General features: G+C 29.2%; 2 protein-coding genes and 1 pseudogene across 3 annotated transcripts; all 3 read left to right on the top strand.

Annotated features, from left to right (window-relative positions):
- Positions 1-3,514: 3,514 nt before the first annotated feature.
- On the top strand, positions 3,515-9,086 carry LOC149520298 (thaumatin-like protein 1). Of its 2 annotated transcripts, none has more exons than XM_089758870.1 (2): positions 3,515-3,553; positions 8,397-9,086. In XM_089758870.1, the coding sequence occupies exons 1-2, from the start codon at positions 3,515-3,517 to the stop codon at positions 9,084-9,086; spliced, it is 729 nt and encodes a 242-aa protein (XP_089614996.1). The 2 variants fall into 2 exon arrangements, with proteins under 2 accessions (XP_089614996.1, XP_089615015.1); XM_089758889.1 differs by lacking the exon at positions 3,515-3,553 and adding an exon at positions 8,222-8,273 and having other exon boundaries at positions 8,413-9,086.
- A 561-nt stretch (positions 9,087-9,647) lies between these two features.
- Positions 9,648-10,545, top strand: LOC149520297 (thaumatin-like protein 1b; annotated as a pseudogene).
- Positions 10,546-14,771: 4,226 nt separating this feature from the next.
- LOC111311024 (thaumatin-like protein 1b) lies at positions 14,772-16,056 on the top strand. The gene is made up of 2 exons (XM_022910398.2): positions 14,772-14,923; positions 15,137-16,056. Exons 1-2 carry the CDS (start codon positions 14,875-14,877, stop codon positions 15,814-15,816), a joined length of 729 nt encoding a protein of 242 aa, XP_022766133.2. The 5' UTR covers positions 14,772-14,874; the 3' UTR covers positions 15,817-16,056.
- The last annotated feature ends 154 nt before the right edge of the window (positions 16,057-16,210 follow it).

Below are 16,210 nucleotides of genomic sequence, written 5' to 3'. Positions count from 1 at the left end.
GCCTGAGTTATAATTTTAATACGCAACACAAAGCAAGAAAAATGGAATGGAAAGAAGTAGATGAAGTCACAATTGCATCAATGATGACATCTTACATATTGTAGAAAAGAGAAGTAGTGAAGAGAGGGGGAAGTTGGAAGAGGCGGCTTGTGATTTAAAAAAAAAGGGGAGAAATGGTTTGTTGAGCCCAATTTCAACCCAAAAGAATTTAGATGTCCAATTTATAAAATTTAAAGGGAACAAAATTTATCAATAAATATTTGATTTAATTGATTAAGATTATTTTTTTAATTAAGAGGTCTTGAATTTGAGTCTTGTCAGTGATTATTTATTGAGATCATTTCGAATGCACAATTTGTAACTATTTATCTTAAACTGTTAAATATGACATATCTTACTTTAACCTGAAGACTGAATAATTTATCTATCTCTTTTCAGATTTTTTTATCAAAAAAAAAAGTGAAAGTAAATTCCACTATAGAATTGGTAGTGATCTGTTTTTTTTTTTTTTTAATATATGACAAATAGAGTGATATATGCTTTTAGGATTAATAAAAAATAAAAAAATAATGATTAAAAAATGAGACATATAACAAAATTTTAATTTTATTTGTGAAATTAAAAATTACAATCAATATAACAAAAACGAATTATATATATGTTATAGAATACAATTTTCAATTTATTTTTTTTTTAAATTATCCATGCTTGTTTTTAATTAAAATTAGAATGATGCCCTCGCGAGGGGTTTTTTAAAAATATTTATAATTATTTTATTTAATTAATTTTAAATTATGATTTTAAATTATATTATATCAAATAAAAATTATTTAATGATTTTTATTTATATATATTTAAATATATGTATTGATATTGATATAATTATATTTTATCAATTATGAAAATTAAATACATAAAAATTAATTATTATAAATTACATAATAAAAATGCATTTGAGAATTTAATTTATATGTGTTTTAAAAATATATTTATATTTTGTTTATATCTTAACATATATTTTTATTTATGGTATAAAAATATATTAAATTTTATGTTATCAAATTCTTTTAACAAAAAAGAGTTTTCCTAGATAGTTTTTTATCATTTAATTTATTTAATAAATTGTTATATTTAGTTTTTATTCTTACCCTTTTATTTAAAAAATAATTGATAAATTTAATTCATGTAAAAAAAATTAAATAACAAAAAAAAAGGGCTTGTAGTTATTCGCTGTTGAGTTTATTCTAAATTTTTTAAATACAAATAATAAATGTAACAAAGTTAGGGCATTACTCATAAATAAATCAATCCATTTTTAAAAACTTTGGTGCTAAATCTTCACCCCATTAATTCTCTTCAAATGGATGAATTTTATAAACTTTTTCAAAACTTTAATCCAAAATTTATACTCAAAAACTTTTATTTTGAAATTTTTATGATAAAATGATTATTTTATAATATTAAACAACTATTAACTATTTATACTTTTTGGAGTTGCTCGGCTTCTTGACTTTACTTCGTCTTTCAAGAGTTGGTGATTTATCAAATGGTCTCCTGTATTGTAGTTGATTGCATCAGTTAGTTTATTTCTTCCTCAACGTTCATCGATAGGTGGCAAGGAAAAGGGATATTTGATTATGGGCAAAGATGTCGATACAATTTAATATGAAATTTATGAATTCAAAGGAAATGAGTTTTATATTTCATTAGTCTTTTCTTCGTTCCAATTTTAGATTAATTCCAATGATTTCTTTCACAATGTTTATCGATAACATGACTCAAAAGTTAAAAATACCTAAAGTCTTAGACATCCAATAATTATAAATTTAGTGGGATTTGAGATCAAATAAAAGTAAGATAGAAGATAAATTTCATCAAATGAATAGTAAAATTAATAATTTGGCAGCAAATTGAAGCAAATTGAAGTTTAAGAATAGTTTTTATAATTTTATTGATATTTTTTTAAGCTTTTTAATTTGAGGTGTAATAAGTACTTGGATGTAGAAAATAATTTTAGGAAAATTAATAGAGACTCCCAAAATGAAAAAATATCAATTAATTATTATAAAGACATCTTTATCCTAAAATACCATCATTTCATTCAAAATTACCTTTCAAATATTATTTAATACTAAAGCTAAGATAGCTTTCAATTGAAAGATAGGGACAACTTTTATATTATGTATAGATACCTAAGACTAGTTAATTTTTTTTTTTTTTCATATTGTAATTTATTTTGACCAAAATTTTACTTTTTAATTAAGTTTTTAAATATTTATTAAATTAAAATATGTAATTAAGATTTTTAGTATATATATTTATATATATTCAAGTGCAATATATTTTTAAATAAGGAGCTTTATAATTAATATAGAATTATAATGAAAATAATTAAAGCAGAGAGACCCAATCGCAAGATCTTAAGGCTGTAAACAAAAAGCAACAAATAGACCAAGGCTCAGCCCATTAATTTATGGACCTTCCAACCTAAAGCTTTTGTTAAGAAAAAACAACGGATAAATTATTCCACAACTATTCATGAAATTTTTTTTAAGACATTGCGTATCTGTTCTATCGTGGTAAAATAGGGACAACTTTTATCTATTGTTATAGAGAAAAATTTTTAATAGGTTAGATGAATGAATCCATTAGTAGAAACCGTAAGGAATATAACGTAATTTAGTGGGTTGAATTAAGGAATAATGATGGATTTTAAAAGAATTTGTAACGGTTTTTTTTTTCAAAAAAAAAAAAAAAAAGAACAATTTAATGGGTTGGATCAAAGTGTTAGGAGAATCCCAAAAATATTCACTGCTTGAATAGTTAAAAAACATCTATACATTTAATTTTATTAGGACCAAAATTTAATCTCCTCTCAAACTATCAGGTGGCGCCTCCCGTTTGGTTTTCTTTTTCTTGTTTTTTTTTCACGTCTTTTGCCCTTTTTACCCCACACTAATTACACCGTTTAAGTGCATCATCAAATTAATCTCCCAAATTTTTTTTTTTCATTTTTCCTTTCTTGTCGTCGCCGCTGTTCCTTTGTCGTTCGTTGGCGATAAATTTCATAAAAAAATGCGTGCGGACTCTTCTCAAACCCTTGTTAACATCTATCGATTTGGATTTTCCAAAACCCAACCAAAAAAACCTGGATCTAAACCTCAATCCCTCGGTTTAAAAGCCAAAAAACTTCATTTTTTGTTGCTTACAACCACCTGAAATTTTACTATGTTAGTCCTTTCCTTTTGCTCTTCCTTTCCATCGATTTTGATTTTTAAAATGTTTATTGGTTAAAGTATGGTTGTCTTCTGTTAGTTCATTTTGATTGATTTATAGAGTTTTAGTTTTGTATGTGGTGGATTATTCTAATCACGTTGGCAAAATAAAATAAAGATAACTCAAATATTGAGATTAAATAGATCAAGGTTATTGAAATCTTATTTGCAAACTATGGGATTTTACATACTGCATTTCAAAGCTAATGGTCATTTTATTGACAAACTACATTCTGATGATGTTGTTTCTCAGCCTCCTAAAGTTTGGAATAATAATGGTGTCGACTTTGTGTCAAAGAAATTATTCAAACCCTTTGCCCTACATCATCCCCTGATATCCGGATATTTTACCTATTTGTTTGCATGCTTTACCTTCATATGCTTGAACTCCCTAGGCAATACAGATCTTGCCACTGAATCATGGATACAAAATCTTTTAGGATAAAAGTATCAAGAATAAACTCTAATTTGATACTGTGAACTAGATCTCCATCCCTTGAAAATTATTCTCTTGAAAATGATCATGATATCGTTAAATTCTAATTTTGTAAAATCCAAGTCCATATAAAATATATTATTGGTTTCAGATGTCCATGTAGACTTACAAAGGCTTTATAGTTGAAGCATCGCCCTCCAAAGAAGTGACACAAGCAGATGTCATTCTGCAAATCATACATGTCCAGCATCAAACCTCTAACACCATTCTGCAAGAGCGAAAACCACTTTTGATCTCACTAATTATTGAAAAACCACTGCTATTCCATTCATATTTAGCAAAACATTAGCCAATTCAATAGGAGGAATAAGTATATATAATATATGAAAGCCATTACTCTACTTCTGAGGGATCACATGAATGAGTGTAATGGCTGTTAAAAAACAATAAGAAATTGTTGAAGGTATTTTCAAATGTTTTAGCTAGGAGAAAGTAAGAAAGGTAAAAGATGAGGTAGTCGAAACTTGCAGTTAAAAAACACAATTAGAGAGCACCAAAATTATTTTTTCGAGGTGTGTCTCGACGCTCAAGTCAATGAAATATACTAGAAAGGTTGTAGAAGGAGAGGAGGTGTGTGTGAAAAGTTTTAAGGGAAAGAAAGCTTTAGTGTTAATTGTGGAATTGTCAGATATATCTCAATTTTCTCGTTACTTTATGTATGAGATAATTGATGATGATTTAATCGATATAATTGATAATTAATAAAATGTTTATATGAGTTTAATAATGATTTACGTGAATAATTATAAATCGTATTTAATGATTTTAAATAAATATGTATTACATTTAATAAATTCAAATAAGTTAGAGTTATGTGTTCAATTTTAAAGTGATCATGTCTTGATGGGACGTTAGTAGGGATGTGAGGCAAGCTCTTCCTTGATAAGGAGTGAGCCGGTTCTTTGAGTGGAGATGATGTGGCGCTTGAGCGTGCATTGTTCTACCGACCCAAGGGGCTGACCATGCTGACCTAGTAAATATGCTTAACAGAAATAAACCTTAAAGTAACGTGAGATTTATTTTTTTTAATTAAAAAAGAATTGTAATTTAGTTAAGGGATAAATGCATATCTAAAAAGTTAAAAACATTATAGTTTTATTGAAATTTAAAACTACAGTGGTGAAGTTGCAATTCAAATAAAACTCCAGTGATTTTTACGAAATTATCTCATAAAAAGCATAATCTGCTTGGCATTCAACAACATGAGCAGTTTTATTTCCTTGATTTTTCAAATGGCTCAAGTTATGAAAAAGTTTTATATTATACATCATTTATTTATTTTTTTCATTATTTTTAGATGTTACTAATATTTTGAGAAATTTTCTCAATAAATAAAGAAGCATTTTGGGAATCTTGGTCTCTACACAAGCCAATCATGCAACTATTGGAAGAATTATTTCAAAAACTATATTTTGCATATTTTTGTTTGAAATTTATAATTTAAAGACTAACCAAAAATCAATATAAAAATCGTTAGCCATGCTAATTTATTTTTCCTTATTTGCATTTAACTATTCTTCTTGTGTTTTTGCTACTTTTTCTACTATTATCTCTGCAACTTACTTGCTTTGATTGTTGCTTCTTAAAAGTATATACTTTGATTGTTGCTTTATTTTGGTTCAAGCATTTACACAAATCTCAATCTTTTTACTATGACGAGTACTTATTTTTGTTTTTATTTGGTTTTGATTATGTACATCTTCTTAAATATTGGTGCTTGCTTATTAATTGATTTTTATAATATTTTGCTTTGAGAAACCACAAATTAAAAGTATACTATGTTAAAAGTACTAAGACAGCGGAGCTTATTAATTTATACATTATATATTCCATAAATAAATTGATTGATGCATGTAGTTTACTTTTAATACACTATATATTCAATTGAAATGTGGCGATTGAAAGCAAATTATAGTTTGAGCTATAAATTATAGTAGTTCAGTTAGGATTTCAAGCATCCTGACCATTGCATCTGAGTTGTCTACTGAAGCTATTATTGCAACAACTGTTATAGTAAGCCTTGCTATAGGAGAATCTGACGGTAATTCCTTTGGATCTTATCGTTTTTATTGCTAAATAAACAAATGTAGTGAATTTATTATCTTATTAGTGAATTTTATTCTTCATTTGTAAAGGTAGCATTTGTAATGTGAATTATGAGTTAGAGCAAAAACAACAATCAAATGAAGCTTCAAGAAAAAAAAAAGCAATGAACATCTAAATGAGTTATATTTAGTCAATGAAATTATATTTATTAGTTAAATTCGTTGCTTGATATAGATACTTTGATATATTATTGAAAAATTTAGTTAGTCTTTATTTTGGATAATCCTATGAGATGTTGGTTTTGTGATTCTCTACAGCTGCTGCTACTCTGAAAATACTCCCTTCTTGTCCAATGGGTTTTAGCAAACCCTCATAGTAGTGTTTTACCTTTTATTCCCATTGTTTAACCCTGTCTCTCGATACATGATTAGTACTAAATTTTTAGATAATTTTATTCCTGTCAATTTCGTGTTTTATTTGCAGTATTTTTAAATGAAATTTGGTTGTATTTGCTAGCCATAGTGATGTACATGCTAGAATAAATATTATTTTGTACCATGTTTGGTTTTTATTGAAGTGGCAAATACATACCGATTATTAGATCGTTATGTTTGTAGTTTGAAACTTCTGATTAGATTTTGTTATCATTTTTTTTTCTTGATTATTTTACATGTTCAATTTAAACCATGTCGTTCCAATGGTGATCAATCAAAAATAAATAGAGGAAGTTTCTATTTTAGAGTTGGCTTGCACCTTTTATGTGTTGAAGCGCAATGATGGGTATATATCTTTAGCTTTCTCTTTATAAGAGTCAAGTAAACCTTTTATTTTCTAACAAACTTTGCCCAAATATGATTATATTTTCTATTTTTTTATCATCATTTATATATTTGATCTTTTTGAATATTCTGTTATACTTGCTTTGATTGTTTAAATAAAAAAAAAATCACATGATAACGTGCAGGCACAATGCTAGTAATGATAAATTTTACTTTAAAAAATTATAATTTTAAACAATTAAGCAAATTAAAAAAACAATAGAAATACAAAACAATAAAAAAAAACTCATGCTTCTCTTGTTTCCATCCATCTTCGCTTATTCTTTCTCCAAAATCAAAGGACCCTCGGTGCCTTGTTCATTCATCTTTCAAGCTCCACTCATGCGTTGTTAAACATTTCTCTTATCAAATGTATTCGATGACTTATGAGTTCGAGTCCATTCAATGAATTTTAGACATGATAAAAATAAAACTTATGTGATATTAATAATACTGTTTGAGTTAGATGTCTAATGGAAATATGATCTTTGAATTAAAGGAGTTTAAAGGTCGGATTGGATCAGTTCATTTAAAACCTTTATAAATTTACTAAAGGCTCGGTTCAACCATCCCATTTCATATAAATTTATTATTAAAATATTAATAATATAATAATCTTCCAAGCCAAGTGGGAGGTCCAAGCTTGAAATTCTTTCATAGGACTTTACTCAGCTAGTGGACAGATCTACTTGGAAACCATGATGGAGATGTGAAAACGAAGAAAAAAATGTTGTCCACTTATGTGTGTCTGTGTTTAGAAAAGAAAACTGAAGAAATTAAAAAAAGGATTGAATCCAGGTTTGGATATTTCTGGTGAGAGAGACAATGGCATCATACATTTTGTATCATACATTTGTGTTTATAGAAAAGTATGATTCCAATTGTTTTCCCTCATGAAATATTCAACAATCTTTGAATGTTTTCTCAATCTTTAACCCATCCAATATAGAGAGAATTCAAGAGCTGAACTTTAATTTTTTTTTTTCATCTGGAGTTGAACTTAAAAATTTTTTTTGGCCAGTGGAATTGAACTTTAATTTAATTTGGTTGTTTTTGGTAATAACAACCTTATTCATTGTATGCACAGAAAAAAAAAGCCTTAATCTTTTTTTTTTTTATTTGAAATTGTTAGAATTTGAAATCTGATAATTGAAATTATGAATCTATCATTTTTTAACAGATCATCACATAATTGTTGATAAAACAATCTTATCCTTTGTGTATATATATCATCTTATCTGTCTAACTAAATTTAGATTTAAATATTTGGAAAAACCATTCATGTTGAAAGTCAGTCATTAGGCATCTTATTGTGGTAAAGAGGTAAATTAATGGAAAACATGTTATATATAATTTTCTTGTTAGTTAATATTTATTGTTTCTTGAGGGGCATTAACTCAGAGAGAATCCTGCATCACTCAATACTGATCAGGAGATGCTAAATATAACCTGTTTTCAATAAAATTGTAGTTGCTGAGACTTGGCATATGAATGTATGCACCATTTTAACACCAGGCCTATATAAAGCACCGCTTGCCCTTCATTGGAATCATCACAGAAGAAATTAAAAACAAAAGAAGTTAGTGATGGAGGCTCAAGTTATCTTTGCCTTTTCCCTTGCCATTTTCTTCTTCTATGGTAAATAATTTCCCCTCTTTTCCCTTGTGGTTTGATTTCAATTTGTCACTTTCTCAAGCAATATCTGTAACTTGCTATGATTAAAAGGAAAAAAGTTTTTTGCTAAACTCTTCCCTAACGAAGCTATTTTTGTTTGCAGGGGCTCAATCAGCTACATTCACATTTACAAACAATTGCCCTTACACAGTTTGGCCAGCAACTCTTACAGGTGCAGGTCCTCAATTATCCTCAACCGGCTTTCAGTTGGCCTCAAAAGCTTCATCAACCTTAAACGTTCCAGCCCCATGGTCTGGCCGTTTTTGGGGTCGAACCCAATGCGCAAACACTAATGGTAAGTTCCAATGCGCCACCGCGGACTGTGGATCTGGTCAGATTACATGCAATGGCGCTGGTGCAATCCCACCAGCGTCCCTGATAGAATTCACCCTGGCAGCAAACACTGGACAAGATTTTTATGATGTTAGTCTCGTCGATGGCTTTAACTTGCCTCTTTCAGTTACCCCACAAGGCGGATCATCTGGTTGCAATTCCACGAGTTGCTCTGCCAATGTTAATGCAGCTTGTCCCCCGGAATTGCAGGTTAAGGGATCGGATGGAGGTGTTATCGCCTGCAAGAGCGCGTGTTTGGCTTTTAATCAACCCCAATATTGCTGCACCGGTGCTTATAATTCCCCAGCTACATGCCCACCAACAAAATATTCAAAGATTTTTAAGGGCCAATGCCCTCAGGCCTATAGTTATGCTTATGATGATAAGACTAGTACATTTACATGTACCGCTGGAGCTAATTATCTTATAACTTTCTGTCCTTGAAGATTGATTTTTAGTTTTTATATTTTGATTTGTCAAATCTCTTAGGACTATACAAATAATGAACTTGGGTTTATTTTTTGATAGGGAATTAATGGACTTCCATAAGTATTGCATGCAAATCCAAATCTGATGTGGTCCTGAAATACATGCTTGATGTTTATCTTCTAAGTATTATTGGAATTTAGCTTGTATATGGAAATCTAATCTCCATCTTTATATAGAAAATCTCTGGATGTAGATTTCCAAGTGCAAAGGCATGTTATTTCTTATATTAAGCATGATGTTCTCTAAAACGGGGAATCTCAAATATTTGCAATATTTGTCTCTGAAAGTTAAGCAATAAATTCCTGAAAGCTATTAAGTCTAAGGAGACTTATTTAGTACTAATAAGCTAGAGACGGAAAAAAAAATCAGCCTTTGACGCTTCCAATTAATTGACGAAATCGTTTAATATATGATTACCGTAAGCCTCATCAGGCCTCATGTACATATATAGAGACAGCACCCAACTATTAAGCATATACTGATAATCTCATCAAAAGAATCAAAGAAATTTTAAAGATGATGGGAGTTCAGCTTATCTCTGGTCTCTTCCTGGCGGCCATCTTCTTCTTCTCTGGTAAATCTCTTTCCTTTGCCCATTACTTTTTCCTTTTTTTTTTATGCTCTTTCTTTGGAATTATTATACAAAATGTTTTTGTTATTGAAATAATTATTTTTGGTGGGATTTTCATGTCTAATATTGATGCCAATTATTTGGCTCAATACAAAGATTAATGCAGGGGCCAAATCAGCTACATTCACAATAAACAACAACTGCCCTTTCACAGTTTGGCCTGGAAGTTTAACAGGTTCTGGTCCTGCATTATCCACAACCGGCTTTGAGTTAGCCTCAAAAGCCTCTTAGATCCTAGACGTTCCAGCAACATGGTCAGGTCGCTTCTGGGATCGAACTCAATGCACAAACGTCAATGGCAAGTTCCAATGTGCAACAGGGGACTGTGCCTCTTGTCAGGTTTCATGCAACGGTGCTGGTCGGATCCCACCAGTATCCTTGGCAGAATTCACCCTAGCAGCAAACAATGGACAAGATTTTTTTGACATTAGCCTTGTTGATGGCTTTAACTTGCCTCTTTCAATCGCCCCACAATTAGGCGGTTCCAGTGGTTGCACTCCTGTCAGCTGCACCGCCAATGTGAATGCTGTTTGCCCTCAGGAATTACAGGTTAAAGGGTCTGATGGAGGCGTCGTTGCCTGTAATAGCGCATGTTTGGCCTTTAATCAACCTCAGTATTGCTGCACAGGTACTTTTGGTGCCCCGGAGACATGCCCGGCTACTAATTATTCTAATATTTTCAAGAGCCAATGCCCTCAGGTTTATAGTTATGCTTATGATGATAAGTCTGTTTTGGCTTCATGTACTGGTGGAGCTAATTACATTATTACCTTCTGCCCTTGAAGATTATTTTTCTTGATCTACACCAATGTTATGATCAAGATTATAATTTTCAACTTGAATTGTCTATTTACTTTTTCTCTTAAGAACAATTTTTTTATTGATGTTAGTTTCTTTCCATTGATTTTGGCCGATCACTTCAGAAAAGCTTCTTGTAATTGCCTATAGCTATAGTATTATATTAGCCCTCGGCCACTGGTTTCTCATTTGGATCACATTGCTTCCGCATTGCTAATCTTGGCCTGCAACTTTGATAACTACGAAGCTTCAAGAAGTACTGCAATATGACAAGAAAGTTACATATGTGCAGCTTTATCATCACGTTCTTTGCATGAATTTTGGTAATTCGGTTGTCAATCACCACACACTCGATCATGCGTTTATAAGAAATTATACAAGAATTGTTGTCACATAAAGCAATGAAATTCCGGTTAGGCCAACAAAAGAGCAAAAAATTCCAACTGCCTCATCACGTTCTGTTCATGATGATGTGCATATAGACTTTGAGATCGAAATATTATGACCATATATCATATACAAAGAACAAAGGAAAATGGGGACATTTTCCTGTTGAAAATTTGAATTTTTTTTTTTTACATAAGGGCTCAAGAATTTTTTCTAGCCCGCTGAGGAAAGTATACCGATTGAATGCTTGTTATTCAAGAATCGAGATACAGGATGTTATCCATCCATCTTTGATATTGTTTATGTTTTATTTATTCATGCTATTTATTATGTAATCAATCTTTTTATTATGGATGTAAACGAATAAAGCTTTTGTTAAATCGTTTGTGAATATATTTAGTTTTTATTTATTTATATTCATTTATTAAGTTTAACAAATAATCTTAAATAATATTTTTAAATCCGTTTTTTTAAATGAACCAAATATGAAAAGAGATATGTTTGATTTATTATATTAATAAACAAACTCGTTTAAGATTTATTTAAAACTTTTTCATTTAAGGTTTATTTATATTTGTTTATTGTTTAGCAATAATAATAAAATTATATATTTTTTCTTATTCTATTATCCTAATACTTTCATCTTTCAACATATTTTATTATTTATATTCATTTAGAGTACAATTATTCTTAATTTTATAATTATATGTTTGTTTGTTTATTTAAATTTATTTGTTATAATTTATTTATTGTCATTAATATGTCCATTTAATATTTATGAATAAAATTGTTTAACTTAAATAAGTTAAAGATAAACTTAACACGAATATTCTATTATTTAAATAAATTAAATTTGAGTGTAACAAATAATTTTCTTATAAAAATAAATCAATTTTGAATAATTTTAAAAATAAATAAACAAATCACAAAAATACATTCAATTGATTGCATCCGATTCATTTACATATTTACATTTTACAAAAAGTGAAGAATGAAATTGGATATTGAATCATTTAAACCTGTATATCCAATTGTTGCTTACTTGACACATAGCCCTTACAAAAGGGAAAAGAGAATGAAATTTTGGTTTGAAACCAAAATTTTTATATTTTCATAAAACCTCTTTAGCCATTAAACTAAGAGGCAAAAAACGTTGACTACAGGTTCTTTTACTTATAAAATTCATTTTTTTTTAAGTTAAAATTATCATAAATTGAAATTTGCATTAATATTAAAAATTAAATATTTTATTAACAGATTAAATAACATTTATTTATAAAAGTCATTCTTTATACCCTTCACAAAGTTATTAGCAAGTTGACTTCTATTTAATTGTTGAAATAATATATTAAGTGAATGAATTGAGTTTTACTGGTGCCAATAGCATTAAAAGGCTCATTAAATGCATAAAACAAAAGTTAATTACTTTTGTATTTGAATTCACTGATATACTTGTTGACTAAATTGTTTAGATGACTAAAATAACCTTTCTTCGTTTTAAGTAAGGTGATCCTTTCTTCTATATTTTATATTTAAATTTAAATTTAAATTTAAATTTAACTTTAATATTTATTTTTAATTTTATATAAATTAATTTATTTTTATTTATAATCATAGTATTTCTTTTTTCTTTTTCAATGTTAGTTCAATCTCAAAATGTTCAAGAATATTTTATTTCATTTTTTAACGATTGATGTATATTTTTCACAATATGGTACGTTCAACTTCTTATATCATTGGAGAAATAATTGTGAAACAATGTCTTAATTAATTTGAAGATCTTTTATCAAGGAGTGTCGATTTTCTCAGTTTTGCCTAACCATATGAATATGATACATTATGTATGTATGTATGTTGCCTACCATAAATATTTTTCTATAACATATTTTGCAAAAAATCTTGATATAACATGCATACATATGGTTAAAAGTGATTTAAAAGTTAGGCATCCTCTACAAAGCACTAAATGAGATTAATTGAATGAGTTAAACAAAACTTAATTATATCTTTTCTTGTTTATACATATATAACTAAACATTTATTCCCCAAATCATTTTAGTTGTAATTAATTTATTTTATTTCACTATTTTCATTACAAATCTAAATAAATAAATAAATAATTTAATTGATTATTTTTAATTTAATAAATTGATAATGATATTTAAATTAATCATTTTAATACTTTTGAAGTGCACAACTTTACATTAAACAAAATTGTGGAATTCATATTTTATATACAGAAGAAAATATATGCTCCGAATTTTTTTTTTTTTTCCTAATAGTTGAAGAGACCATTTAATGAATTGGAGAAAAGCCTGATCCGTCAACCAAGTTATGTGTTGACTTTGTAAGCGAGAACAGCTAAGGGTGATTAGTAATACCATGTTGAAATTAAGTTGGTTAAGTTACACACGGAACATTTTTTCTTCAAATGGTTGAAGAGCATTAAATGAGTTGGAGACAAGCCCGTCAACCAAGTTATGTATTGATTGTGTAAGGAAGAACAACTGGGTGGTGGTTAGTAATTCCACGTTGAAATTAAGATGGATAAGTTAGCTTAACGTATAAGTAGGAGCATTAGGCGCGAGTCGTTTAATCGTTGTATAGACTAGTTAGGAAATGGCTGGATAAGCACAAAGATGAGAGGAGGCTCAATTGTCAAAATGACTAGTTAGGTTTTTACTGTATCAACTCAAATTTATCATAGTTTATATATATGAATGTAAATTTGTACAAATATTGATGGCTTTGAAGGAAATCCATGAAGGAATTTGACATGACGACGTTATCACTTTGATATGAGAAACCACAACGTATATGTAGTTACCAAAATTTTCTCTCCCTATCTTTAAGTTAACTTCATTGTTTCATAATATACCTATCTTTATATATATATATATATATATATATATATATATATTCTTTTATATTTAAGATTGTCAGAAATTGAATTCTAATTATTAAAATTAAAAAGTTAATATTCTATTAATAAATTGTACGACTTATTTTTTATATATTTATTTAATGTATAATTATATGCTGTTAAATCAGAATTAAAGGCATATTATAAAATTATTATAAAAAAGTTAAGACTTGGATAGAATAAAAGCAGTGAACTGCATGATTTATGTAATTTGATCAAATACTGTTTTTTTTTTTTTTTTTTAAAACAATTTGATAAAATAGCTGAAGCTAAAGAAAAGTTTTATGGTTCAAAATAAAACTTTGATTGTGAGTACGATCACGGTGAAATCACAAGCTAGGTGCCATTTGAATATGCTATATTTTCATCTTTTGTGGACTTATAAGTTATAAAAATCTTTCTAAATGTTTTGTTTTTATTTAAAATTCAAAATCTCATACTTTTAAATGTGTTGTTATTTTTAAATGTGGATAATTACATTGTTAAATTTTACCTTACGAGGTTATTTTCAAATGTTAAAAATTAAATCAATCAAATTTAATATTATCATATCGTCAACTAAATGTTATATTATTTATTTTGTCTAAATTGAAATAGGTTTTTAAAAAAACAATTATCTCAGTCTCATACATCATGGTGAATTTTTAGATTTGATTAACAGGAATAAAGGAAAAATTAAACTAATAATTACTTTCATACTATATTACATGGTTCCGCAAAAAGCATAAAACCGTTTTCTGTATATAAAATCATTACTTTTTCAAAGTTCTAGATTGTTGTCTTTCTTCTTACTGAAGTTTGGTGAATGCTAATACAGCAGCCCAAAGTCGGCATTGAAGATTATGTTGGTTTTGAAAATTCTTATCCAATTAATTGTCCTTTGCTGCAAAAACTTAAGCACTTCGAGCCTTGTTTAACTCTATAAATACCTGCTCCTGCGTACCAGAGCTTTACCATTCACATCAAATAACAAAGAAAGCAGTTAATCAGTTAATTGTTAAGCAATGTCGAAGCTTTACTTGCTCGCCCTTTCCCTGGCCATGCTTGTTTCAGGTAATAAACAAAACCTTTTCTTATTCTTTTTCTCTAGTCCCACCTCACCATTTTATTGACAAGACTTTCAAGCTTATCAAATTTATGGAATAGTTATGGAATTGGTTTTAAAATTCTATTTATTTCCAAAATTTTTTATTAACCTTTGGTTCATGTATTTTTAACATTTTGTTCTTCGATCTCAACAATATTGCATGTATTATATATATGCAGGGGCTCACATGGCAACCCTCAATATCAGAAACAACTGTCCATTTACTATCTGGCCAGGAACCCTTACCGGTGGTGATGGACCCCAATTGCCAAACACTGGATTCGAGTTAGCCCCCCAAGGATTAAATTCCATTGACGTTCCAGCTCCATGGTCAGGCAGGCTTTGGGCTCGAACGCAATGCTCAAGCTCATCGGGAAGATTCACTTGTGCCACTGCAGACTGTGGCTCTGGCCAGGTCGGTTGCAATGGTGCAGGTGCAGCCCCTCCAGCAACCCTTGCAGAGTTCACTCTAGCAGCCAATGGAGGACAAGATACCTTTGATGTCAGTCTTGTAGATGGCTTTAACTTGCCAGTTTCAATAACCCCACAAGGCGGTTCTGGTCCAACCTGCACCACAACTAGTTGTGCGGCAAATGTGAATTCAGTTTGCCCATCAGAGCTAGCTGTTAGAGGATCTGATGGGAATATCATAGCCTGCAAAAGCGCATGTGTAGCTTTCAATCAGCCTCAGTACTGTTGCACTGGTGCATATAATTCATCCCAAACATGTCAACCAACAGACTACTCCAGGATCTTCAAGAATCAGTGCCCTCAGGCTTATAGCTATGCTTATGATGATCCATCTAGCACTTTCTCCTGCACTGGTGGACCTAATTACCTCATCACTTTCTGTCCATGAGATGAGACCTTACAAGCAGGAAGCGGCTCTGTTGCTTTGCATATTTATGATTCAAGAATAAAAAAAAAAAAACCATTACTGTTGGTCATTATCAAATAAACTGACATAAAAACCGTCTTGGTTTTAATTTTATATCAATATCATGGAACGCTAAATAAATTTAACATTGCAATTAGTATTTGTTTGTAGCCTGTTACAAGCTTATAATTATATCTAATAAATTATGTTCTCCCCAAGTAAGATTCAATCTTTTTTGGTTTGAAATTATATTTGTATCTGCAATGGTGGATCTTAATTTTTGATTTTGACAGGGTCATTTAATATTATATTGAATTTTAATTTTTTTTCTTTATATGTAAACTACTATATATATTATCAATATAAATATATATAC

The sequence above is a fragment of the Durio zibethinus genome, chromosome 1, assembly GCF_047325235.1.
Source record: "Durio zibethinus cultivar Kanyao isolate XHJ-2024 chromosome 1, ASM4732523v1, whole genome shotgun sequence".
Taxonomy (NCBI): Eukaryota; Viridiplantae; Streptophyta; class Magnoliopsida; order Malvales; family Malvaceae; genus Durio; species Durio zibethinus.
The sequence above is the reverse complement of the archived record's forward strand: the minus strand, read 5'-3'. Positions and strand labels throughout refer to the sequence as shown.